Source organism: Nerophis ophidion, unplaced genomic scaffold (genome assembly GCF_033978795.1).
Source record: "Nerophis ophidion isolate RoL-2023_Sa unplaced genomic scaffold, RoL_Noph_v1.0 HiC_scaffold_53, whole genome shotgun sequence".
Classification (NCBI taxonomy): Eukaryota; Metazoa; Chordata; class Actinopteri; order Syngnathiformes; family Syngnathidae; genus Nerophis; species Nerophis ophidion.
The window spans coordinates 275,577-303,323 of record NW_026906975.1 but is presented as its reverse complement, the minus strand read 5'-3'; the positions used below and the strand labels follow the sequence as shown (position 1 = coordinate 303,323).

The 27,747-nt window shown below is 44.6% G+C and overlaps 1 protein-coding gene and 1 non-coding gene across 2 annotated transcripts; one reads left to right on the top strand and one right to left on the bottom strand.

Annotated features, from left to right (window-relative positions):
• Nucleotides 1-207: 207 nt before the first annotated feature.
• On the bottom strand, nt 208-27,228 carry LOC133546965 (gastrula zinc finger protein XlCGF8.2DB-like). Its single transcript, XM_061892815.1, has 3 exons — nt 27,180-27,228; nt 25,321-26,016; nt 208-212 (listed from the first exon to the last, which is right to left on the bottom strand). The coding sequence occupies exons 1-3, from the start codon at nt 27,226-27,228 to the stop codon at nt 208-210; spliced, it is 750 nt and encodes a 249-aa protein (XP_061748799.1).
• Nucleotides 19,363-19,435, top strand: trnaf-gaa (transfer RNA phenylalanine (anticodon GAA)). The gene has a single exon. It is a non-coding gene; the product is annotated as a tRNA-Phe (tRNA).
• Nucleotides 27,229-27,747: the final 519 nt, after the last annotated feature.

The following is a 27,747-nucleotide window of genomic DNA, read 5'->3' as shown; positions in this document are numbered from 1 at the left end:
TCCCTAGTAAAACGTCCTGTCGTCCTGGTTTGTTTTTCTTTTCCTGTGAATAATGTTGTAAAGAGCAGCGTGTTTGTGCGTCACTGAGATTTCAAGAGAGTTCATACGATAACTTGTTTTTCCTAAGTGCATGTAAAAGTAGTGAATGCATTGTGTGACTGAGCAGAGATGCTGTGTTTGTCTTGCAGACATCTGTGAAGAACATCTTCACCCTGGGCAACAGAAGTTTAAGGATACGGACGGAGGAGTCACAGCTCTCCCACATTAAGAATGAAGAAGAATACACACTCATCCCCCATTTTAAAGAGGATGAGGAACACCAATGGATCCCCCATTTTAAGGAGGATGAGGAGGACCCACTGACACCTCTTCCTCACATTAAGGAGGAAGAGGAGGACCCACTGAGCCCTCACATTAAAGAGGAAGAGGAAGAACACAGCATCAGTCAGCAGGAAGAGCATCTTGAAGGACTGGAGGAGGTTGATGTCACCAAGATGCCAGTGACTGGTGTCCCTGTGAAGAGTGAAGATGATGAGGTGAAAGGTGAAAGTGAGGAGAGGGGAGGGGGGGAGCCTCCAAGCAGCAGCTCAACACAACACATGACAACAGAAGCTGATGGAGACCACTGTGGAGGATCACAAGCAGACAAGCTCTTAGCTCCACTATCAGATAGTGAGGACACAACGTCACACTCTCCTGACACTGATGATGAAGACTCTAAAGATGATAAGACATGTCACACTGACAACACTCACTTCACATCTTCTCTCTGTCACAAAACTTTTAAATACCAAAGTCGTCTGAAAAGACACATGAGAAGACACACCGGAGAAAAACCTTTTATCTGTTCAATATGTGGCAAAGGTTTTGTAGAAAGTCACAATTTGAAAGTACACGTGAGAACACACACCGGTGAAAAACCTTATGTCTGTTCAATCTGTGGTACATGTTTTGTACAAAGAATCAATTTGAAAGTACACATGAGAAGACACACTGGTGAAAAACCTGTTATCTGTTCAACCTGTGGTAAAGGTTTTACAGAAAGTCCGAGTTTGAAAGTACACATGAGAACACACACTGGTGAAAAACCTTTTTCCTGTGTGGTCTGTGGTAAAGGTTTTATACAAAGTCATAATTTGAATGTACACAAGAGAACACACACTGGTGAAAACCCTTTTTCTTGTTCAATCTGTGGTAAAGGTTTTACAGAAAGTCAGAATTTGAAAAGACACATGAGAACACACATTGGTGAAAAATCACATTCCTGTTGAATCTGCAACAGAAGCTTTTGTTGACGATCAAACCTTGTAGCACACATGAGAAGACACCCAGGAGAGAAAGTGTTGAGTTGCAGTGTGTGTGGTGAAAGATTGTCTTCTAAGTACCAGTGTAAGAAACACAAGTGTGCTGGTGAGAACAGCAGCAGCAAATGAAACTGCAGGATTTGAAATAAACTGTCCAGACTTTCATTTTGACTTTCTAACAACATCAGCACATATAACATGTGTGACATTGTTGTTTGTCCAACAATCTGTTTAATATGCTTCTACATTTATAGATTAAGATACTTTGAAATATGAAAGTATTACATATTTGTATTTGTAATTGTTAATAATCCCATAGATTATCACCTTTATATGATATACATATGTACTGGTTCACATCTGGAACATCTTCTGGACCACTTCAGGAAGCATATTATTATTTACTTTATACATCATTTGAACAGTTGTCTTATATACAATTTTAAAATGTGTGACTTTATGAATCATTTGCTGGGTCTCTTTAATCTATTTTATTCATTATCGTTATTACTCTGTATTATTATGATTGTGTTGTGATTGTTTTACATGTATGTCCCCAGACCTTTATGCAATATAAACGTGAGAGAAAATGGCAGATTATTTTTGTGAAGGGATTTTTTTTTTTACAAACTTACATTTGTGGAAATATCAAATAAATCCAGTATTGTGTTTGAAACATTTTTTTATGTTTTTTTTTTTTTTCTTTTTTAACATGCCCACAACAACATCAATATCATTCAAAGTTTGGAGTGTCAGACAAAAGCCAATATTGTACATCATCCCACAGAGATTTACTTTGCATACATTCTTAAAATAAACAGTTTATTGTGTTTCCCAATCACAGATCGAACAAGTGTTGTCTTCAATTGCAAAACAACATACAAAATATTACTTTAAGTGGTCAATTCTGTCTTTTTTTCTTACATTAACTCTTTTGCCTTAGAAAGAATGGAAACTTTTAATTTATGGGTATTTTTCTTGTTCCAGGTTGTACTTAATGAAATCTTCAAATAATAAACTATTTTTATCAGTCAATAAGTGCATCAGTGACCAAATGCCTTTTTCAAACCATTGCTGTTAAAAGATGGATCTGTTTCTCATTTTAATATAAGAACAATTCCATAGTGGAGTATTGTGTGTGATGAAGTTGTGTTTGTAAATTAGTTTCCAGTACAACAACACTTGCTGGTAGGGATGGGTACTGTTCACTTCTAATTCCATGTTTTATGTGTTATATATGTCAATATATTGTGTGTTTGTATTTTGCCAACATGGTAGAATCACATGATAGGCAGGTTGTATCATGTTTTTCTGTCACCTTGAGGAAATGGCATAAAGAGGAAGATGACAATATAATGTCACTTGGACAATGATGTACAGAACAGAGGAGATGTATTTCATTTTTATTTTTGGTTTTAGGCGATTTTTTTGTATTATTATTTTTTCACAAAACCTCTCCATTATCCAGCTATGGATTTCTGGTAGCTGCTTAAAAGGAGATGGAGGGGGATAGTGAGCTGATGTATGAGGAAGGTATGGACATGGATAGGACTAGAGGGGAGAGAGGAAAGAAAGGGAGAGGAGGTCATGAAGGAAAGTAGAGCGCTAAGAGAGTAGAAAGGATGAAAAATATGATGGTGGATAATTGCAAGATTATATATACATTGAAGTCAGATCAAGACATGAAGGATATTAGTTTGATGACACTGGTTAAGAGATGAAAGAAGGACATTGGAGAGGTGGAGATGGCCAAAGTGCTAAAGGACGGAAGTCTTTGGACTAAATGTAAAAATGGAGAGTAAAAGAACAAAAGCAATGCGATTGCAAAAGCTGTGCAATAAGATACTAAAGGAAAGAATGGAAGTGGGAGAATGAAAGGGGGCCAGAGGAGTCGTGACAGGAATCCCAAGAGCAGAACATTTAGAAGATTTGAAAATAAAAATGAAAAGGGTGAACTGTCACAATGATGAAGATAATGATGGCATTTAGAAATGGAGAAAAGATGGAGAGCGAATCTGTGCTACTGCAGTTTGTCCAGGAAGTCATCCCAGAAAGAATCATGATAGGGTTTTTAAGCTTTTACGTTAGAACTTACGTGCCACCCCCAGTACCTTGTTTCAAGTGCCAACACTCTGGGCACATAGTAGTGTGTGTCATGCCAAGATGAGATGTGGAAGGTGTGGAGGGGAGCAGGAATATGGACAATGTGGAAAATAATGGTGACTGGGAACAATTTATGGAAATAACAGACATGATATTAAAGGAAGTGGATACAAATCAAGTTATTGTGCAAATGAATGTAGATGTTACAAAGTGCATAATAGAAGCAGCCAAATAGAGCATACCAAGGAGTAGAATAGGGAGAAGAAGGAAGATGGTGGACACATGTGTGACACTTACAATTAGTAGTCACAAGTGTTTTGCAAAATGAATGTGCAAATATAGTATCCTAATCTAGTTGGAGGTATTTTCATACCTAAAGTAACAGTTAAAGGCCTACTGAAAGCCACTACTAGCCACCACGCAGTCTGATAGTTTATATATCAATGATGAAATATTAACATTGCAACACATGCCAATACGGCCTTTTTAGTTGACTACATTACAATTTTACATTTCCCGCCAAGTGTCGTGTTGAAAACGTCGCGGTATGATGACTCGTATGATGACGCGTGCGTTTGACGTCTCGGCTTGTAGTGGACATTATTTTCCAGCCTCATCCCAGCTATAAGTAGTCTGCTTTAATCGCATAATTACACAGTATTCTGGACATCTGTGTTGCTGAATCTTTTGCAATTTGTTCAATTAATAATGGAGAAGTCAAAGTAGAAAGATGGAGGTGGGAAGCTTTTAGCCTTTAGCCACACAAACACACGGTGTTTTCTTGTTTACATTCCCGGAGGTGAAGCTTTACTATGGATCAGAGTGGTCAAGCGAACATGGATCTCGACCACATGTCAACCGGCAGGTTTCGGTGAGAAAATTGTGCTAATAAGTTGGCTCTTACCGTAGTTATGAGCGGAGCCAGCGTCGTCCTGCAGCTGCTGCAGCGACTATTAACTCCTCCCACGAACACACTGGCCGTCACCACACCCGTGGCCACACCCCTCTGACTTTCAGGTACTGTATAATCTCACTAAAACACTAGCAACACAGTAGGCAGATAAGGGATTTTCCAGAATTATCCTAGTAAATGTGTCTAATAACATCTGAATCGCTCTCACTGCAATCGCCTTTTTTTTTCTAGTCCTTCACTCTGAATTTCATCATCCACAAATCTTTCATCCTCGCTCAAATTAATGGGGAAATCATCGTTTTCTCGGTTCGATAAGCTCTAGCTGCTGCTGGCTATGATTATAAACAATGTTCAGATGTGAGGAGCCCTACAACCCGTGACGTCACGCGCACATCGTCTGCTACTTCCGGTACAGGCAAGGCTTTTTTATTAGCGACCAAAAGTTGCGGACTTTATCGTCGATGTCCTTTTTCTTTCTTTTCTTAGTTTATTTGGAATATGAATATTTACAACACAATACAATACGGACAATACAATATTACCTCACATTTCATCAGGAGTAGGAAAAAGCAAATCTTATTTAATCCTACCCCTTTCCCACTTCAGAGCGCCCACAAATACATACATACATACATCTACTCACCCTCTTTACAGCAGAATATCAAAATGACATCCGTGAATAAGCAATACAACGGTTCTGTTACATGCAATTAACTAATCCAGTCGTTACCAACATACTAAGATGAAGAATATCTTATTTTCAATAAGGTTGAAAGTGTTTCTCATAATTCTTCTTCTTTGTACTTTGTAAGCACTATTAATTTAAACATCTTCTTAAAATGGATCATATCGGTAAAATGTTTAATTTCTTTACTTAATTCATTCCATAATTTAATTCCACATACTGATATGCTAAAGGTTTCAAGTGTTGTATGTGCATGTTTTAAATTAGATTTTCCTCTAAGGTTATATTTGTTCTCTACTAAATCCTTTCAGCAAAAATATGGCAATATGGTGAAATGATGAAGTATGACACAGAATGGACCTGCTAGCCCCGTTTAAAAAAGAACATCTCATTTCAGTAGGCCTTTAAAACTCTGATTGTTAAGACCTTTTCTAGGTATAGTCAGGTAACAAAATGTGTAATTGTAATTGATTTCTAGTGACAGTGACAATCTAGAAAAAAGAAAGCAGCAATATTAAAAGGAGGCCATGTCAGGATACAGTACAAACATGTCAAGTGAAGAGGTTTATTCAAGCAACAGTAGACATGTTTAATAAAAGAGTCAGGCCACACCCTGCCATGAGAAGACAATCAAGCACTTTGTGTCTTCTTTTTATTCCTGTAAAAGAGAACAGGACACATGATTGGGAACACTAGGACCAGGCTACTCAGTGCGAGGCCTGTAACATGAGCACTGAAGTGAACACTAGGACCAGGCTACTCAGTGCGAGGCCTGTAACATGAGCACTTAAGTGAACACTAGGACCAGGCTACTCAGTGCGAGGCCTGTAACATGAGCACTGAAGTGAACACTAGGACCAGGCTACTCAGTGCGAGGCCTGTAACATGAGCACTGAAGTGAACACTAGGACCAGGCTACTCAGTGCGAGGCCTGTAACATGAGCACTGAAGTGAACACTAGGACCAGGCTACTCAGTGCGAGGCCTGTAACATGAGCACTGAAGTGAACACTAGGACCAGGCTACTCAGTGCGAGGCCTGTAACATGAGCACTGAAGTGAACACTAGGACCAGGCTACTCAGTGCGAGGCCTGTAACATGAGCACTGAAGTGAACACTAGGACCAGGCTACTCAGTGCGAGGCCTGTAACATGAGCACTGAAGTGAACACTAGGACCAGGCTACTCAGTGCGAGGCCTGTAACATGAGCACTGAAGTGAACACTAGGACCAGGCTACTCAGTGCGAGGCCTGTAACATGAGCACTGAAGTGAACACTAGGACCAGGCAACTCAGTGCGAGGCCTGTAACATGAGCACTGAAGTGAACACTAGGACCAGGCTACTCAGTGCGAGGCCTGTAACATGAGCACTGAAGTGAACACTAGGACCAGGCTACTCAGTGCGAGGCCTGTAACATGAGCACTGAAGTGAACACTAGGACCAGGCTACTCAGTGCGAGGCCTGTAACATGAGCACTGAAGTGAACACTAGGACCAGGCTACTCATTGCGAGGCCTGTAACATGAGCACTGAAGTGAACACTAGGACCAGGCTACTCAGTGCGAGGCCTGTAACATGAGCACTGAAGTGAACACTAGGACCAGGCTACTCAGTGCGAGGCCTGTAACATGAGCACTGAAGTGAACACTAGGACCAGGCTACTCAGTGCGAGGCCTGTAACATGAGCACTGAAGTGAACACTAGGACCAGGCTACTCAGTGCGAGGCCTGTAACATGAGCACTGAAGTGAACACTAGGACCAGGCTACTCAGTGCGAGGCCTGTAACATGAGCACTGAAGTGAACACTAGGACCAGGCTACTCAGTGCGAGGCCTGTAACATGAGCACTGAAGTGAACACTAGGACCAGGCTACTCAGTGCGAGGCCTGTAACATGAGCACTGAAGTGAACACTAGGACCAGGCTACTCAGTGCGAGGCCTGTAACATGAGCACTGAAGTGAACACTAGGACCAGGCTACTCAGTGCGAGGCCTGTAACATGAGCACTGAAGTGAACACTAGGACCAGGCTACTCAGTGCGAGGCCTGTAACATGAGCACTTAAGTGAACACTAGGACCAGGCTACTCAGTGCGAGGCCTGTAACATGAGCACTGAAGTGAACACTAGGACCAGGCTACTCAGTGCGAGGCCTGTAACATGAGCACTGAAGTGAACACTAGGACCAGGCTACTCAGTGCGAGGCCTGTAACATGAGCACTGAAGTGAACACTAGGACCAGGCTACTCAGTGCGAGGCCTGTAACATGAGCACTGAAGTGAACACTAGGACCAGGCTACTCAGTGCGAGGCCTGTAACATGAGCACTGAAGTGAACACTAGGACCAGGCTACTCAGTGCGAGGCCTGTAACATGAGCACTGAAGTGAACACTAGGACCAGGCTACTCAGTGCGAGGCCTGTAACATGAGCACTGAAGTGAACACTAGGACCAGGCTACTCAGTGCGAGGCCTGTAACATGAGCACTGAAGTGAACACTAGGACCAGGCTACTCAGTGCGAGGCCTGTAACATGAGCACTGAAGTGAACACTAGGACCAGGCTACTCAGTGCGAGGCCTGTAACATGAGCACTGAAGTGAACACTAGGACCAGGCTACTCAGTGCGAGGCCTCTAACATGAGCACTGAAGTGAACACTAGGACCAGGCTACTCAGTGCGAGGCCTGTAACACGAGCACTGAAGTGAACACTAGGACCAGGCTACTCAGTGCGAGGCCTGTAACACGAGCACTGAAGTGAACACTAGGACCAGGCTACTCAGTGCGAGGCCTGTAACACGAGCACTGAAGTGAACACTAGGACCAGGCTACTCAGTGCGAGGCCTGTAACACGAGCACTGAAGTGAACACTAGGACCAGGCTACTCAGTGCGAGGCCTGTAACACGAGCACTGAAGTGAACACTAGGACCAGGCTACTCAGTGCGAGGCCTGTAACATGAGCACTGAAGTGAACACTAGGACCAGGCTACTCAGTGCGAGGCCTGTAACATGAGCACTGAAGTGAACACTAGGACCAGGCTACTCAGTGCGAGGCCTGTAACATGAGCACTGAAGTGAACACTAGGACCAGGCTACTCAGTGCGAGGCCTGTAACATGAGCACTGAAGTGAACACTAGGACCAGGCTACTCAGTGCGAGGCCTGTAACATGAGCACTGAAGTGAACACTAGGACCAGGCTACTCAGTGCGAGGCCTCTAACATGAGCACTGAAGTGAACACTAGGACCAGGCTACTCAGTGCGAGGCCTGTAACATGAGCACTGAAGTGAACACTAGGACCAGGCTACTCAGTGCGAGGCCTGTAACATGAGCACTGAAGTGAACACTAGGACCAGGCTACTCAGTGCGAGGCCTGTAACATGAGCACTGAAGTGAACACTAGGACCAGGCTACTCAGTGCGAGGCCTGTAACATGAGCACTGAAGTGAACACTAGGACCAGGCTACTCAGTGCGAGGCCTGTAACATGAGCACTGAAGTGAACACTAGGACCAGGCTACTCAGTGCGAGGCCTGTAACATGAGCACTGAAGTGAACACTAGGACCAGGCTACTCAGTGCGAGGCCTGTAACATGAGCACTGAAGTGAACACTAGGACCAGGCTACTCAGTGCGAGGCCTGTAACATGAGCACTGAAGTGAACACTAGGACCAGGCTACTCAGTGCGAGGCCTGTAACATGAGCACTGAAGTGAACACTAGGACCAGGCTACTCAGTGCGAGGCCTGTAACATGAGCACTGAAGTGAACACTAGGACCAGGCTACTCAGTGCGAGGCCTCTAACATGAGCACTGAAGTGAACACTAGGACCAGGCTACTCAGTGCGAGGCCTGTAACATGAGCACTGAAGTGAACACTAGGACCAGGCTACTCAGTGCGAGGCCTGTAACATGAGCACTGAAGTGAACACTAGGACCAGGCTACTCAGTGCGAGGCCTGTAACATGAGCACTGAAGTGAACACTAGGACCAGGCTACTCAGTGCGAGGCCTGTAACATGAGCACTGAAGTGAACACTAGGACCAGGCTACTCAGTGCGAGGCCTGTAACATGAGCACTGAAGTGAACACTAGGACCAGGCTACTCAGTGCGAGGCCCGTAACATGAGCACTGAAGTGAACACTAGGACCAGGCTACTCAGTGCGAGGCCCGTAACATGAGCACTGAAGTGAACACTAGGACCAGGCTACTCAGTGCGAGGCCCGTAACATGAGCACTGAAGTGAACACTAGGACCAGGCTACTCAGTGCGAGGCCTGTAACATGAGCACTGAAGTGAACACTAGGACCAGGCTACTCAGTGCGAGGCCTGTAACATGAGCACTGAAGTGAACACTAGGACCAGGCTACTCAGTGCGAGGCCTGTAACATGAGCACTGAAGTGAACACTAGGACCAGGCTACTCAGTGCGAGGCCTGTAACATGAGCACTGAAGTGAACACTAGGACCAGGCTACTCAGTGCGAGGCCTGTAACATGAGCACTGAAGTGAACACTAGGACCAGGCTACTCAGTGCGAGGCCTGTAACATGAGCACTGAAGTGAACACTAGGACCAGGCTACTCAGTGCGAGGCCTGTAACATGAGCACTGAAGTGAACACTAGGACCAGGCTACTCAGTGCGAGGCCTGTAACATGAGCACTGAAGTGAACACTAGGACCAGGCTACTCAGTGCGAGGCCTGTAACATGAGCACTGAAGTGAACACTAGGACCAGGCTACTCAGTGCGAGGCCTGTAACATGAGCACTGAAGTGAACACTAGGACCAGGCTACTCAGTGCGAGGCCTGTAACATGAGCACTGAAGTGAACACTAGGACCAGGCTACTCAGTGCGAGGCCTGTAACATGAGCACTGAAGTGAACACTAGGACCAGGCTACTCAGTGCGAGGCCTGTAACATGAGCACTGAAGTGAACACTAGGACCAGGCTACTCAGTGCGAGGCCTGTAACATGAGCACTGAAGTGAACACTAGGACCAGGCTACTCAGTGCGAGGCCTGTAACATGAGCACTTAAGTGAACACTAGGACCAGGCTACTCAGTGCGAGGCCTGTAACATGAGCACTGAAGTGAACACTAGGACCAGGCTACTCAGTGCGAGGCCTGTAACATGAGCACTGAAGTGAACACTAGGACCAGGCTACTCAGTGCGAGGCCTGTAACATGAGCACTGAAGTGAACACTAGGACCAGGCTACTCAGTGCGAGGCCTGTAACATGAGCACTGAAGTGAACACTAGGACCAGGCTACTCAGTGCGAGGCCTGTAACATGAGCACTGAAGTGAACACTAGGACCAGGCTACTCAGTGCGAGGCCTGTAACATGAGCACTGAAGTGAACACTAGGACCAGGCTACTCAGTGCGAGGCCTGTAACATGAGCACTGAAGTGAACACTAGGACCAGGCTACTCAGTGCGAGGCCTGTAACATGAGCACTGAAGTGAACACTAGGACCAGGCTACTCAGTGCGAGGCCTGTAACATGAGCACTGAAGTGAACACTAGGACCAGGCTACTCAGTGCGAGGCCTGTAACATGAGCACTGAAGTGAACACTAGGACCAGGCAACTCAGTGCGAGGCCTGTAACATGAGCACTGAAGTGAACACTAGGACCAGGCTACTCAGTGCGAGGCCTGTAACATGAGCACTGAAGTGAACACTAGGACCAGGCTACTCAGTGCGAGGCCTGTAACATGAGCACTGAAGTGAACACTAGGACCAGGCTACTCAGTGCGAGGCCTGTAACATGAGCACTGAAGTGAACACTAGGACCAGGCTACTCATTGCGAGGCCTGTAACATGAGCACTGAAGTGAACACTAGGACCAGGCTACTCAGTGCGAGGCCTGTAACATGAGCACTGAAGTGAACACTAGGACCAGGCTACTCAGTGCGAGGCCTGTAACATGAGCACTGAAGTGAACACTAGGACCAGGCTACTCAGTGCGAGGCCTGTAACATGAGCACTGAAGTGAACACTAGGACCAGGCTACTCATTGCGAGGCCTGTAACATGAGCACTGAAGTGAACACTAGGACCAGGCTACTCAGTGCGAGGCCTGTAACATGAGCACTGAAGTGAACACTAGGACCAGGCTACTCATTGCGAGGCCTGTAACATGAGCACTGAAGTGAACACTAGGACCAGGCTACTCAGTGCGAGGCCTGTAACATGAGCACTGAAGTGAACACTAGGACCAGGCTACTCAGTGCGAGGCCTGTAACATGAGCACTGAAGTGAACACTAGGACCAGGCTACTCAGTGCGAGGCCTGTAACATGAGCACTGAAGTGAACACTAGGACCAGGCTACTCAGTGCGAGGCCTGTAACATGAGCACTGAAGTGAACACTAGGACCAGGCTACTCAGTGCGAGGCCTGTAACATGAGCACTGAAGTGAACACTAGGACCAGGCTACTCAGTGCGAGGCCTGTAACATGAGCACTGAAGTGAACACTAGGACCAGGCTACTCAGTGCGAGGCCTGTAACATGAGCACTGAAGTGAACACTAGGACCAGGCTACTCAGTGCGAGGCCTGTAACATGAGCACTGAAGTGAACACTAGGACCAGGCTACTCAGTGCGAGGCCTGTAACATGAGCACTGAAGTGAACACTAGGACCAGGCTACTCAGTGCGAGGCCTGTAACATGAGCACTGAAGTGAACACTAGGACCAGGCTACTCAGTGCGAGGCCTGTAACATGAGCACTGAAGTGAACACTAGGACCAGGCTACTCAGTGCGAGGCCTGTAACATGAGCACTGAAGTGAACACTAGGACCAGGCTACTCAGTGCGAGGCCTGTAACATGAGCACTGAAGTGAACACTAGGACCAGGCTACTCAGTGCGAGGCCTGTAACATGAGCACTGAAGTGAACACTAGGACCAGGCTACTCAGTGCGAGGCCTGTAACATGAGCACTGAAGTGAACACTAGGACCAGGCTACTCAGTGCGAGGCCTGTAACATGAGCACTGAAGTGAACACTAGGACCAGGCTACTCAGTGCGAGGCCTGTAACATGAGCACTGAAGTGAACACTAGGACCAGGCAACTCAGTGCGAGGCCTGTAACATGAGCACTGAAGTGAACACTAGGACCAGGCTACTCAGTGCGAGGCCTGTAACATGAGCACTGAAGTGAACACTAGGACCAGGCTACTCAGTGCGAGGCCTGTAACATGAGCACTGAAGTGAACACTAGGACCAGGCTACTCAGTGCGAGGCCTGTAACATGAGCACTGAAGTGAACACTAGGACCAGGCTACTCATTGCGAGGCCTGTAACATGAGCACTGAAGTGAACACTAGGACCAGGCTACTCAGTGCGAGGCCTGTAACATGAGCACTGAAGTGAACACTAGGACCAGGCTACTCAGTGCGAGGCCTGTAACATGAGCACTGAAGTGAACACTAGGACCAGGCTACTCAGTGCGAGGCCTGTAACATGAGCACTGAAGTGAACACTAGGACCAGGCTACTCATTGCGAGGCCTGTAACATGAGCACTGAAGTGAACACTAGGACCAGGCTACTCAGTGCGAGGCCTGTAACATGAGCACTGAAGTGAACACTAGGACCAGGCTACTCAGTGCGAGGCCTGTAACATGAGCACTGAAGTGAACACTAGGACCAGGCTACTCAGTGCGAGGCCTGTAACATGAGCACTGAAGTGAACACTAGGACCAGGCTACTCAGTGCGAGGCCTGTAACATGAGCACTGAAGTGAACACTAGGACCAGGCTACTCAGTGCGAGGCCTGTAACATGAGCACTGAAGTGAACACTAGGACCAGGCTACTCAGTGCGAGGCCTGTAACATGAGCACTGAAGTGAACACTAGGACCAGGCTACTCAGTGCGAGGCCTGTAACATGAGCACTGAAGTGAACACTAGGACCAGGCTACTCAGTGCGAGGCCTGTAACATGAGCACTGAAGTGAACACTAGGACCAGGCTACTCAGTGCGAGGCCTGTAACATGAGCACTGAAGTGAACACTAGGACCAGGCTACTCAGTGCGAGGCCTGTAACATGAGCACTGAAGTGAACACTAGGACCAGGCTACTCAGTGCGAGGCCTGTAACATGAGCACTTAAGTGAACACTAGGACCAGGCTACTCAGTGCGAGGCCTGTAACATGAGCACTGAAGTGAACACTAGGACCAGGCTACTCAGTGCGAGGCCTGTAACATGAGCACTGAAGTGAACACTAGGACCAGGCTACTCAGTGCGAGGCCTGTAACATGAGCACTGAAGTGAACACTAGGACCAGGCTACTCAGTGCGAGGCCTGTAACATGAGCACTGAAGTGAACACTAGGACCAGGCTACTCAGTGCGAGGCCTGTAACATGAGCACTGAAGTGAACACTAGGACCAGGCTACTCAGTGCGAGGCCTGTAACATGAGCACTGAAGTGAACACTAGGACCAGGCTACTCAGTGCGAGGCCTGTAACATGAGCACTGAAGTGAACACTAGGACCAGGCTACTCAGTGCGAGGCCTGTAACATGAGCACTGAAGTGAACACTAGGACCAGGCTACTCAGTGCGAGGCCTGTAACATGAGCACTGAAGTGAACACTAGGACCAGGCTACTCAGTGCGAGGCCTGTAACATGAGCACTGAAGTGAACACTAGGACCAGGCAACTCAGTGCGAGGCCTGTAACATGAGCACTGAAGTGAACACTAGGACCAGGCTACTCAGTGCGAGGCCTGTAACATGAGCACTGAAGTGAACACTAGGACCAGGCTACTCAGTGCGAGGCCTGTAACATGAGCACTGAAGTGAACACTAGGACCAGGCTACTCAGTGCGAGGCCTGTAACATGAGCACTGAAGTGAACACTAGGACCAGGCTACTCATTGCGAGGCCTGTAACATGAGCACTGAAGTGAACACTAGGACCAGGCTACTCAGTGCGAGGCCTGTAACATGAGCACTGAAGTGAACACTAGGACCAGGCTACTCAGTGCGAGGCCTGTAACATGAGCACTGAAGTGAACACTAGGACCAGGCTACTCAGTGCGAGGCCTGTAACATGAGCACTGAAGTGAACACTAGGACCAGGCTACTCATTGCGAGGCCTGTAACATGAGCACTGAAGTGAACACTAGGACCAGGCTACTCAGTGCGAGGCCTGTAACATGAGCACTGAAGTGAACACTAGGACCAGGCTACTCAGTGCGAGGCCTGTAACATGAGCACTGAAGTGAACACTAGGACCAGGCTACTCAGTGCGAGGCCTGTAACATGAGCACTGAAGTGAACACTAGGACCAGGCTACTCAGTGCGAGGCCTGTAACATGAGCACTGAAGTGAACACTAGGACCAGGCTACTCAGTGCGAGGCCTGTAACATGAGCACTGAAGTGAACACTAGGACCAGGCTACTCAGTGCGAGGCCTGTAACATGAGCACTGAAGTGAACACTAGGACCAGGCTACTCAGTGCGAGGCCTGTAACATGAGCACTGAAGTGAACACTAGGACCAGGCTACTCAGTGCGAGGCCTGTAACATGAGCACTGAAGTGAACACTAGGACCAGGCTACTCAGTGCGAGGCCTGTAACATGAGCACTGAAGTGAACACTAGGACCAGGCTACTCAGTGCGAGGCCTGTAACATGAGCACTGAAGTGAACACTAGGACCAGGCTACTCAGTGCGAGGCCTGTAACATGAGCACTGAAGTGAACACTAGGACCAGGCTACTCAGTGCGAGGCCTGTAACATGAGCACTGAAGTGAACACTAGGACCAGGCTACTCAGTGCGAGGCCTGTAACACGAGCACTGAAGTGAACACTAGGACCAGGCTACTCAGTGCGAGGCCTGTAACACGAGCACTGAAGTGAACACTAGGACCAGGCTACTCAGTGCGAGGCCTGTAACATGAGCACTGAAGTGAACACTAGGACCAGGCTACTCAGTGCGAGGCCTGTAACATGAGCACTGAAGTGAACACTAGGACCAGGCTACTCAGTGCGAGGCCTGTAACATGAGCACTGAAGTGAACACTAGGACCAGGCTACTCAGTGCGAGGCCTGTAACATGAGCACTGAAGTGAACACTAGGACCAGGCTACTCAGTGCGAGGCCTGTAACACGAGCACTGAAGTGAACACTAGGACCAGGCTACTCAGTGCGAGGCCTGTAACACGAGCACTGAAGTGAACACTAGGACCAGGCTACTCAGTGCGAGGCCTGTAACACGAGCACTTAAGTGAACACTAGGACCAGGCTACTCAGTGCGAGGCCTGTAACACGAGCACTGAAGTGAACACTAGGACCAGGCTACTCAGTGCGAGGCCTCTAACATGAGCACTGAAGTGAACACTAGGACCAGGCTACTCAGTGCGAGGCCTGTAACATGAGCACTGAAGTGAACACTAGGACCAGGCTACTCAGTGCGAGGCCTCTAACATGAGCACTGAAGTGAACACTAGGACCAGGCTACTCAGTGCGAGGCCTGTAACACGAGCACTGAAGTGAACACTAGGACCAGGCTACTCAGTGCGAGGCCTGTAACACGAGCACTGAAGTGAACACTAGGACCAGGCTACTCAGTGCGAGGCCTGTAACACGAGCACTGAAGTGAACACTAGGACCAGGCTACTCAGTGCGAGGCCTGTAACATGAGCACTGAAGTGAACACTAGGACCAGGCTACTCAGTGCGAGGCCTGTAACATGAGCACTGAAGTGAACACTAGGACCAGGCTACTCAGTGCGAGGCCTGTAACATGAGCACTGAAGTGAACACTAGGACCAGGCTACTCAGTGCGAGGCCTGTAACATGAGCACTGAAGTGAACACTAGGACCAGGCTACTCAGTGCGAGGCCTGTAACATGAGCACTGAAGTGAACACTAGGACCAGGCTACTCAGTGCGAGGCCTGTAACATGAGCACTGAAGTGAACACTAGGACCAGGCTACTCAGTGCGAGGCCTGTAACATGAGCACTGAAGTGAACACTAGGACCAGGCTACTCAGTGCGAGGCCTCTAACATGAGCACTGAAGTGAACACTAGGACCAGGCTACTCAGTGCGAGGCCTGTAACATGAGCACTGAAGTGAACACTAGGACCAGGCTACTCAGTGCGAGGCCTGTAACATGAGCACTGAAGTGAACACTAGGACCAGGCTACTCAGTGCGAGGCCTGTAACATGAGCACTGAAGTGAACACTAGGACCAGGCTACTCAGTGCGAGGCCTGTAACATGAGCACTGAAGTGAACACTAGGACCAGGCTACTCAGTGCGAGGCCTGTAACATGAGCACTGAAGTGAACACTAGGACCAGGCTACTCAGTGCGAGGCCTGTAACATGAGCACTGAAGTGAACACTAGGACCAGGCTACTCAGTGCGAGGCCTGTAACATGAGCACTGAAGTGAACACTAGGACCAGGCTACTCAGTGCGAGGCCTGTAACATGAGCACTGAAGTGAACACTAGGACCAGGCTACTCAGTGCGAGGCCTGTAACATGAGCACTGAAGTGAACACTAGGACCAGGCTACTCAGTGCGAGGCCTGTAACATGAGCACTGAAGTGAACACTAGGACCAGGCTACTCAGTGCGAGGCCTCTAACATGAGCACTGAAGTGAACACTAGGACCAGGCTACTCAGTGCGAGGCCTGTAACATGAGCACTGAAGTGAACACTAGGACCAGGCTACTCAGTGCGAGGCCTCTAACATGAGCACTGAAGTGAACACTAGGACCAGGCTACTCAGTGCGAGGCCTGTAACATGAGCACTGAAGTGAACACTAGGACCAGGCTACTCAGTGCGAGGCCTGTAACATGAGCACTGAAGTGAACACTAGGACCAGGCTACTCAGTGCGAGGCCTGTAACATGAGCACTGAAGTGAACACTAGGACCAGGCTACTCAGTGCGAGGCCTGTAACATGAGCACTGAAGTGAACACTAGGACCAGGCTACTCAGTGCGAGGCCTGTAACATGAGCACTGAAGTGAACACTAGGACCAGGCTACTCAGTGCGAGGCCTGTAACATGAGCACTGAAGTGAACACTAGGACCAGGCTACTCAGTGCGAGGCCTGTAACATGAGCACTGAAGTGAACACTAGGACCAGGCTACTCAGTGCGAGGCCTGTAACATGAGCACTGAAGTGAACACTAGGACCAGGCTACTCAGTGCGAGGCCTCTAACATGAGCACTGAAGTGAACACTAGGACCAGGCTACTCAGTGCGAGGCCTGTAACATGAGCACTGAAGTGCCTTGATCGCACACGTGGCTCACTCTTGGGGATACTGCAAATCTTACTTTCAATCCCAAACCCAGTCAAAACTAAACAAACATGTTTTGGGTGGAGAGCAGCGTTTTGTTTGGACCAGCAATATGTAGCTGAATTGACAAGTATGGCAAGTACCGACAGCCTTTGTGACAAAAGCAAAAGGGGAAAAGGGCGCCCTATGCTGGGAGCGTCGCCAAAAGCTTATGTAACTGTTGTGGGTCAGCACAATGATGAGACTTGTTCCACTGTTCGCAGCTTTATTTATTTTCCTTCCAACCTGCGGGCGACAATCTTACGCCCTCAGCCATGTAGAACTTTTCTGTGTAAATATACATCTTTAACAATTTACAATGAAAAAGACAGATACTATTCAAACTAAATACAGGTTACAGGACTGCTAAGTGAAGTCTTTGCAGAAATGTAAAGAAGATAGCTGGAGTTGCCTGCATAAGGACTTGAACCCTGGACCCTCAGATTAAAAGTGTGATGCTCTGCTGTCTGAGCTACCCAGTCCCTCTTCAAGCCTGATTTGCCCAACATCTAAGAGAACAGCCATATTGGCAACCTCAGATGAACGTGGATTAGTTAGGATGTTCAGTGACAAGCTGGGAACTGTCAAAGCTCAACTCACCAATTGCTTGAACACAAACCTCATTATTGACAATTAAGACACTTTTACATCCTCATCAAGTAAGAAGGTTTTGACCAAAAAAGAAGCTACTCTCCCGAAGTTGGAGCCAAATGCCTTGGGGACACAAGTTTAATAGTCAGTTGAGACAAATAGTCAGCTACTTTTGTTAAAGTCCAATTAACAGCAACATGGCTGAACAAGGTACACAACAGGGTATTTAAACAGGATGGTTTCAAAGGGTTTCAGGCAGGTTACATGAAGTTTAATTGTATGCAATATTCCTAACATTCATGGTAGTAAAACATTCTTCAATGACGTGGTCTCATTTTGGTATATTTTTAATTACATCTGCGGTCCCCTCCAAGGTTTCTCATTGTCATCCCATTGGGTTGAATTTTTTCTTGCCCTGATTTGGGATCTGAGCCCAGGATGTTGTTGTGGCTTGTGCAGCCCTTTGAGACACTTGTGATTTAGGGCTATATAAGTCAACGTTGATTGGTTGATACTAAAGTGACTCAAACATCAGAGTTAGTATGAGGTGATACTAACCTTCGATAGCTCAGTTGGTAGAGCGGAGGACTGTAGTTGCTCATGCTGAAATACTTAGGTTGCTGGTTCAAATCCGGCTCGAAGGATTACTCTTTATTTATTATTATTAAATCAAGATAAACAACACAATATACACTTACAATTAGTGCACCAACCCCAAAACGTCCCTCCCTCATTCTCACTCATTCATACATTACATTTCTGTGTGACGTCGTTCAAATAAGAATCAGAATAATGTCTTACATCCTGAGGATGTAAACTGTGTGTTGTTTTGGCGTAAGATATTTACGAAACACAACCTGTCCTACAGTAAGATGTTTCTTTCTGTAGGGATAGTGATGCAATGGATTATGTGTCTCACTACGGACTAGAAGATTCTAGGTTCAACTCCTAGCCAGCGTGTTGTTGTTTGTTAACTCAACTGAAACAGTATTCTGTACAATTTTGGGGGGTGTTTATTTTGCTTTTTTTTTTTTTTTTAAATATATTAACTGAAATATGTGTTTTTTTTCTCTTTATTATTGCGAATGTATAACTGGTAGTTGTATCTGTTCTTATACCGTTTAAACTACCTTTCTTCTAAGCAAGGTTCATCTACACTTGAAAACTTATTTATTAGCCTGCTAAGAACTTTTGAACATTTCTGAAAAATCTGCCAAATGTTTGCAGTAATCATAACATTCTCGGTAGTAAAACATTCTTCAGAAGCATTTAGGTACATTTTTTAGAGAGCCTGAAATGCTCAGTCATGGAGCGCAAGACATTCTTTTTGAGCTTCCGGGATTCAAGTACCTGTTCTGCTGACCAATACTAGACTTTGAGACCCCTTGGAAAGACCTCCTTCCACCCCTCAAAAGTCACCAATAGGGCAGACCTTGGTTACATTTGAATGTGTAAACCCGAGAAGGTGTTGCGCAGCTGAAGTAGCTCAGTTGGGAGAGCGTCAGACTGAAGATCTGAAGGTCCCTGGTTCGATCCCGGGTTTCAGCACAACTCGCTGAGTTTCAGAATCAAATCTTCTTACTAAAAAGACTTCTGTGGCTCTTACAATACTGAAATGGTCTCCCTGGCCTGCCAGCCTTGCTGGTGGAATCCTAGTATCAGTAGTGATACACCTTTCCTCTCTTTTTAATTTGGACAACCGTTACGTGGTTTAACGGTGTATCGTTCCTTAAGCCAATGTTTGGTCTTTAACTGAGCCTTCCATCGGGCTGTTTCAAACACAAATGTGTTGCCTTAAGGGTTTGTCCTGGACTGTATAACTTGAAACTGAGAGTAATAAAGCTGAGCTCAGTGTGAGGTGAAGGTGCATCTAACACACCTACAGCAAAATATTAACCACAACTTTTTCATACAGATACACTGTCTAACAATTTGTGTTTAAGGTATTGTGGTTAAACCTTCAGATGATCACACTAACGCTCTCCCACCTGAACTAAAGTGGATGTGAGGGATGTTTTTGAATATCAGTTTTTCAAATTAAACAGAGGAAAAACAATCATTGTTGAAAACTATTTAAATTAAATATAGATTCGAAGGACTGCTGCAGGGGGGTAAAGGGACATTTTTTGAGAAATGTATGGAGGTCAGCATCAGCCACTTGAACCCTCAGATTAAAAGTCTGATGCTCTGCCGACTGAGCTACCCAGGACCTTTGATGTGCTGATATGTCCAACATCTGAGAGAACATCCATATTGGCAATCTCAGGTGAAAGTGAATTAGTCAGCATGTTCAGTGACAAGCTGGGAACTGTCAAAGTTCAAGCTCCCCAAGTGCTTGAACCCAAAGCTCATTTTTGACAGATAGGCCAGTTTTACATCCTCATCAACAAAGAAGGTTTTGACCAAAAAAGAAGCTCCTCTCCCAAAGTTGCAAACTCTGAGCTGCATTTAACTTGGATGCTCCCCAGAATTTTGCCAGAAGCATTTTGTTTTATTTTTTAGTGGAGGTTAGCTGCAACAGGTAGAGCTGGTGAAGGCCCAGGCTGCAACAAATAGAAGGTCACTAGATTTTAAAGTCCAACATAAGCAGTCAGTAAAGCCCTGTTTTGGTAGTAAGCCTCATGTAAACTGTGTGTTCCTTTGGCCTAAGATGTTTACAATATACAACTTGTACGAAATTACAGGGCACGGAGCTAGTGGTGCAATGGATAACATGTCTGACTACGGATCAGAAGATTCTAGGTTCAACTCCTGACTAGCTCGCTGTTTTTTGTTAATTGAACTGAAACAAAATTCAGTGCTGTTTCTTTGAGAGTGTTTTTTTGCATTTAAAATAAATATCTACTAACTGGAACATGCATTTTTTTGTCTTGTTATCATTGTGAATAGATAACTGGAAGTTGTATCTGTTGTTATACTCGGGACATTCATTTAGAATAAAGTGGGAGAGGAAAAAGGTGAAACAAAACAAATCTTACCTGAGCACGCCTTCCTCTTGTTAGAGTAAAACATGTTGGGGCTTGGTCACTAGCATTCAAACTAGATGTGACTATTCTGTCTATGAACATGAACAGGGAAGCAAACACATTATCAGTCAGGATAGTTTGTTACAGCTGTGATGGTATAGTGGTTAGTACTCTGTGTTGTGGCTGCAGCAACCCTGGTGTGACTCCGGGTCATGGCACCATACCCTTCCTGTACTTTTTTGATGATTTTTGAAAAAAGAGGTATCTTGTTCCCTCTGGTAAGTGGTTGAACAAGATGTGAAACCAACCAGGTACTCTGGTGAAATTAAAAATATCTATTTGATGTCATTACAGTATTGTCCTTGATGCATCATTTAATATGACTGATGTGTGCTTTGTGCTGTTACTTTATCACTTGGTAAAATTGCATTATAAACTCAGTCAATCGATCAATACTTTCTTTCTTTTATTTCTTTCTTGTGTTTATTCCGAACATGAACATACTTACAACATAATACATCAGACACTTTAATACCATTTCACATTACATCATGTCCGAAAAGGAGTAGGAAGAAGCAAAGCTTATTTAATCCTACCCCTTTCCCACTTCAGAGCGTTTACAAATATATACATTCATTTACTGACCTTTTTTGTAGTCAAATGGTGAAATGACATCCGTGAATGAGTAATACAACAGTTTTGTAATATGTAATTCATTAATTCAGTCATTATTAGCATACTGAGATGAAGAATATCTTATTTTCAATAAGGTTGAAGTTTTTCCTCTTCTTTGTACTTTATAAGCACTATTAAACTGAACAACATCTTAAACTGGATCATATCAGTACAATTTTTAACTTCATTACTTAATCCATCAATCCACCCATCTTCTTCCACTTAACCGAGGTCAGGTCACGGGGGCAGCAGCCTAAGCAGGGAAACCCAGACTTCCCTCTCCCCAGTCACTTTGTCCAGCTCTTCCCGGGGGAACCCAAGGCGTTCCCAGGCCAGCCGGGAAACATAGTCTTCCCAACGTGTCCTGGGTCTTCCCCGTGGCCTCCTACCGGTTGGACGTGCCCTAAATCCTGACCAGATGCCCGAACCACCTCATCTGGCTCCTCTCCATGTGGAAGAGCAGCGGCTTTACTTTGAGGTCCCCTCGGATGACAGAGCTTCTCACCCTATCTCTAAGGGAGAGACCCACCACCCAGGCGGAGGAAACTCTTTTGTGCCGCTTGTACTCGTGATCTTGTCCTTTTGGTCATGACCCAAAGCTCATGACCATAGGTGAGGATGGGAACGTAGATCGACCGGTAAATTGAGAGCTTTGCCTCTCGGCTCAGCTCCTTCTTCACCACAACGGATCGATACAGCGTCCACATTACGATCCGCCTGTCGATCTCACCATCCACTCTTCCCTCACTCGTGAACAAGACTCCGAGGTACTTGAACTCCTCCACTTGGGGCAGGGTCTCCTCCCCAACGCGCAGATGGCACTCCACCCTTTTCCGGGCAAGAACCATGGACTCACACTTGGAGGTGCTGATTCTCATCCCAGTCGCTTCACATTCGGCTGCGAACCGATCCAGTGAGAACTGAAGATCCTGGCCAGATGAAGCCATCAGGACCACATCATCTGCAAAAAGCAGGAACCTAATCCTGCAGTCACCAAACACGATCCCCTTAACGCCTTGACTGCGCCTCGAAATTCTGTCCATAAAAGTTATGGACTTGAATCCTGGAAGTCAGAATGAAAGTCTGATGTTCTTATAACAGAGCAATTCAGGGTTTCTTCACAACACGTAACAATAAATAAAAATGAAGCAAGATGCTTCTGGCAACATTTTACTTGCATATTTGACCCCGTTCTTGGAAATACTGGTAGATTTGATTGACATGTGTTGCTTTCTTGACACAGAGCCAGTTCAAAGCAATGTTCTCAAATGTTTAGCAGGGTTAAGGTCCAGTCTCTGGAACGGACATTCCAGAAACCTGCCTGAAACCCTTTGAAAACAGTTTTTATGTGTGTTTAATATTGTTGTCTTGTTGGAAAAGCTGGTTGTGTACAAAGATCAGCCTTTCCACTCTTGATTGGAGGTGAGGCAAAGTCTCATCTGACCTGTAAACTTTTCTCCCAAAACTGCTTTGGGTTCAAGCACTTGGTGGGCTTGAGGTTTGGCAGTTTCCACTCTGTCACTAAACATCCATCCATCCATTTTCTACTGTTTATCCCTTAAAACCGGACAATTCAAGGCATGAGCCGACTACAGCAGTGATGAACAAACAACATGAAAGTAGGTTTGAGGTTCTAGGTCACATGACTGAAGCTACTGACAATTGAAATGTTCTTAGTGAGCTAATGACAAGTACTTTATTGACGGTCCCTTAAAGTAAAGCACTTGTCAGCAGGGACTGACAGACGTGGCATGAGTTTTCAAACAGTCAGCCTGGCTGGATGTTGAATGTCTGTTGAATATCCAACTTGGAACTCATTTGACCTCTGTTTGGCATTTGGAGATCACTCCAGCAGCACTGAGAGCAGTCTGAGTCAAACTACCTTGAGATAAATGTTGCAATTGTCAATGCCAACAAAGAAATGGACTAAAAAAAAACGCTATAAAAGTTATGTTAGCTTGATGCTAATATACATTGGCTTTGCTATTGACATGCTACTGATTAGCATTAGCAATTTCTCATGACGTTAACACCCACCAAATGAGTTAATTAAAACTATAACTAAGATAAATGTTAGAATCAGACAGCTGGTGCATAATAAATCCAATATTTACAGTATTAACACTTTTTTGGGCGCAACAAAACACATTATGCATTTACACTACAGCCATCTAGCGTACTGGACTTGCAAATGTAAATAAAGCTACATGTAAATGATGATATGAAAACAAAAAAACAAAAAACAAAGGGTAACGAAAGGACCACAGTTATCAATAATAATCTTATTTTTAAACGTTGCAATATAAATTTATCGCAAACAATCAAAATTATTAACACACACAAAAGTACCAAAAAGTCGTACTGTTGAGGACTGGTATTGATTTGGAGGTAGTGGAATTTGTTCCGTATCGGTTGAAAAGTGAACAGTACCCATCCCTACCAGCAAGTGTTGTTGTACTGGAAACTAATTTACAAACACAACTTCATCACACACAATACTCCACTATGGAATTGTTCGTACATTAAAATGAGAAACAAATCCATCTTTGAACAGCAATGGTTTGAAAAAGGCATTTGGTCACTGATGCACTTATTGACTGATAAAAATAGTTTATTATTTGAAGATTTCATTAAGTACAACCTGGAACAAGAAAAAAACTCATAACTTAAAATTTTCCATTCTTTCTAAGGCAAAATAAATAGTTTGAGAAAAAAACGACGGAATTGACCACTTAAAGTAATATTTTGGATGTTGTTTTGCAATTGAAGACAACACTTGTTCGATCTGTGATAGGAAAACACAATAAACTGTTTTTTTTAAGAATGTATGCAAAGTAAATCTCTGTGGGATGATGTACAATATTGGCTTTTGTCTGACACTCCAAACTTTGACTGATATTGATGTTGTTTTGGGGATGTTAAAAAAGAAAATAAAAAACATTAAAACAAATGTTTAAAACACAATATATATAATACACAAATGTAAGTTTGTAAAAACAAAACCATCCTTTCACAAAAAAAAAAATCTGCTATTTTCTCTCACTTTTATACTGCATAAAGGTCTGGGGACATACATATAAAACAATCACAACACAATCATCATATTACAGAGTAATGACGATAATGAATAAAAATGATTGTAGAGACCCAACAAATGGTTTAAAAAGACACATTTTAAAATTGTATAAAAGACAACTGTTTAAATGATGTATAAAGTAAATAATAATATGCTTCCTGAAGTGGTCCAGAAGATGTTTCAGATGTGAACCAGTACATATGTATATCATATAAAGGTGATAATCTATGGGATTATTAACAATTACAAATACAATATTTCATATAATTAAGTCTAAAATTGTATGATGAATATACAGGATATATATATATATATATATATATATATGTGTGTGTGTGTGTGTGTGTGTGTGTGTGTATACATACGCACAAAATGTTCATTGCATGTAAAATGTGTGTTGTACTGTTTACTCAGCTTTTTACTCAAATTGTTCTGTCCATTTTTTAATAAAAGTACACAATGTTGCATATTAATGTATGTGCTTGACTGAAAAAAGGATTAATATAAAATATCTAATCTATAAATGTGGAAGCATTTTAAAAAGATTGTTGGAAAAACAACAATGTCACACATGTTATATGTGCTGATGTTGTTAGAAAGTCAAAATGAAAGTCTGGACAGTTTATTTCAAATCCTGCAGTTTCATTTGCTGCTGCTGTTCTCACCAGCACACTTGTGTTTCTTACACTGCTACTTAGAAGACAATCTTTCACCACACACACTGCAACTCAACACTTTCTCTCCTGGGTGTCTTCTCATGTGTGCTACAAGCTTTGATTGTTGACAAAAGCTTCTGTTACAGATTGAACAGGAATGTGAATTTTCACCAGTGTGTGTTCTCTTGTGTACTTTCAAACACCAGTTTTCTGTAAAACCTTTATCACAGATTGAACAGGAAAAAGGTTTTTCACCAGTGTGTGTTCTGTCGTGCAGTTTTAAATGATGACTTTGTGTAAAACCTTTACCACAGACTGAACAGGAAAACGGTTTTTCACCAGTGTGTGTTCTCATGTGCACTTTTAACCATCGACTTTCTGTAAAATCTTTACCACAGATTGAACAGACAAAAGGTTTTTCACCAGTGTGTGTTCTCATGTGTGCTTTTAAAAGGGGACTTTGTACAAAATCTTTACCACATTCTGAGCAAGAAAAAGGTTTTTCACCAGTGTGTGTTCTCATGTGTCTTTTCAAATTTTGACTTTCTGTAAAACCTTTACCACAGGTTGAGCAGGTAAAAGGTTTTTCACCAGTGTGTGTTCTCATGTGTCTTTTCAAATTTTGACTTTCTGTAAAACCTTTACCACAGGTTGAACAGGAAAAAGGTTTTTTACCAGTGTGTGTTCTCATGTGCACTTTCAAACTCCAATTTTGTGTAAAACCATTACCACATATTGAACGGATAAAAGGTTTTTCTCCAGTGTGTCTGCTCATGTGTGTTTTCAGACGACATGTGTGTTTTCAGACGACAACCTCTATAAATGGGTTGTACTTGTATCGCGCTTTTCTACTTTCAAGGTACTTTTTGACACTACTTCCACATTTACCCATTCACACACTGATGGAGGGAGCTGCCATGCAAGGTGCTAACCAGCACCCATCAGGAGCAAGGGTGAAGTGTCTTGCTCAGGACACAATGGACGTGACGAGGTTAGTACTAGGTGGGGATTGAACCAGGGACCCTCGAGTTGCGCACGGCCACTCTCCCACTGCGCCACGCCGTCCCTATTATTACATCATTCCCAGTACTATGTTCTCAAATAAAGTAACCAGATATTAACAGTAAATAAACAAGTACATTAATAATAATTGTTTCGACAAAATAATACAATTAGAAAAGACACAATATGTTACTGCATATGTCAGCTGCCAAATTAAGAGCCTTTGTAAACAGTTTTGAAATTCTTCTATTATCAATCATATACCAAATGATGTATCGTGACATATATTGTTATTAGGATATAGATTTGAGGTCATATCACTCATACCAAACATTGGTTCGCCGAGTCATTTTGTTTGGCCCACCAAATATGTTTATTTTTTTATAATCTTCAGATGTGTGTGTATTAAGGGTGTAACGGTACGTGTATTTGTATTGAACCGTTTCGGTACGGGGGTTTGGGTTCGGTTCGGTGGTGTATCGAACAAGTTTCCACACGGACATATTAAGTAGCGCACCACACGTTGTGTCAACAATGTACACTGAGGCACAACACACGGCATGCTAGCAATGACCGGGCTACTACAAAGAGTAAAAACCAGAGCTGAAAGACACTCCTGCCTCGTTAAGATCTCCCGTTTGGGAACACTTCGGCTACGCAGTGCGATACAACAATGGATAACATGGCTTCAACAAAGAGAAAGACGAACAAACGCAGCTCCCACTGCATTCAAGCAGCTTCTACTCGGCAACTCAGGCAGGGCTAAAGCAATAACAAATGCTGTTGGTGTTTTTACAGCAGCAGATTTAAGACCATAGTGCATTAAAAACTAGATTTTGACCCACTTCTATGGTGGAAATACAATGAGCCCATATATCCTCTTACTGCCAAGTTAGCCAGACACTACCTCGCGATACCTGCTACCTCTGTGTCCAGCGAAAGGGTATTTTTCACAGCTGGGGACATTGTAACTGCAAGCAGGTCTGCTCTTTCTGCAGACAAGGTGGTTAAACTAATTTTTCTGGCAGAAAACATGAAAATTGAGTGAAAGTCATCAGGGTTATAGGGTAGGGAGGGGGAAGAAAAGTTAATCTGAGGCTGAGTTGACTTGAAACTGTTTAATGTTGCACTTTTTGTATGTAGAAGGAAAGATATGTCATTTTATTTAATCTGAGCTACAACTTGAAGCAGTTTTATGTTGCACTTTATACGTTAAAATGTTGCATTTTATAAGTAGAAAGGTTTTGTTAAGAAACCAATTCAGAGCCTTATCTTATTTTGTTTTTAATTTTATATATATATATATATGTCCAGAGTCGGGACCTGGGGTGGACCGCTCGCCTGTGCATCGGTTGGGGACATCTCTGCGTTGCTGACCTGTCTGCGCTCGGGATGGTCTCCAGCTGGCCCCACTATGGACTGGACTCTCACTATTATGTTAGAAACTGGCTGGCCTGGGAACGCCTCGGGATCCCCTAGAAAGAG

Bases quoted from the DNA above. Each gene is read 5' to 3' on its own strand.
- LOC133546965 (XM_061892815.1), bottom strand. From the start codon at position 27,228: ATGTCCCCAGCTGTGAAAAATACCCTTTCGCTGGACACAGAGGTAGCA. The intron at 26,017-27,179 runs GTATCGCGAGGT...GACACACTGGAG, and splicing joins GCTGGACACAGAGGTAGCAG to AAAAACCTTTTATCCGTTCA.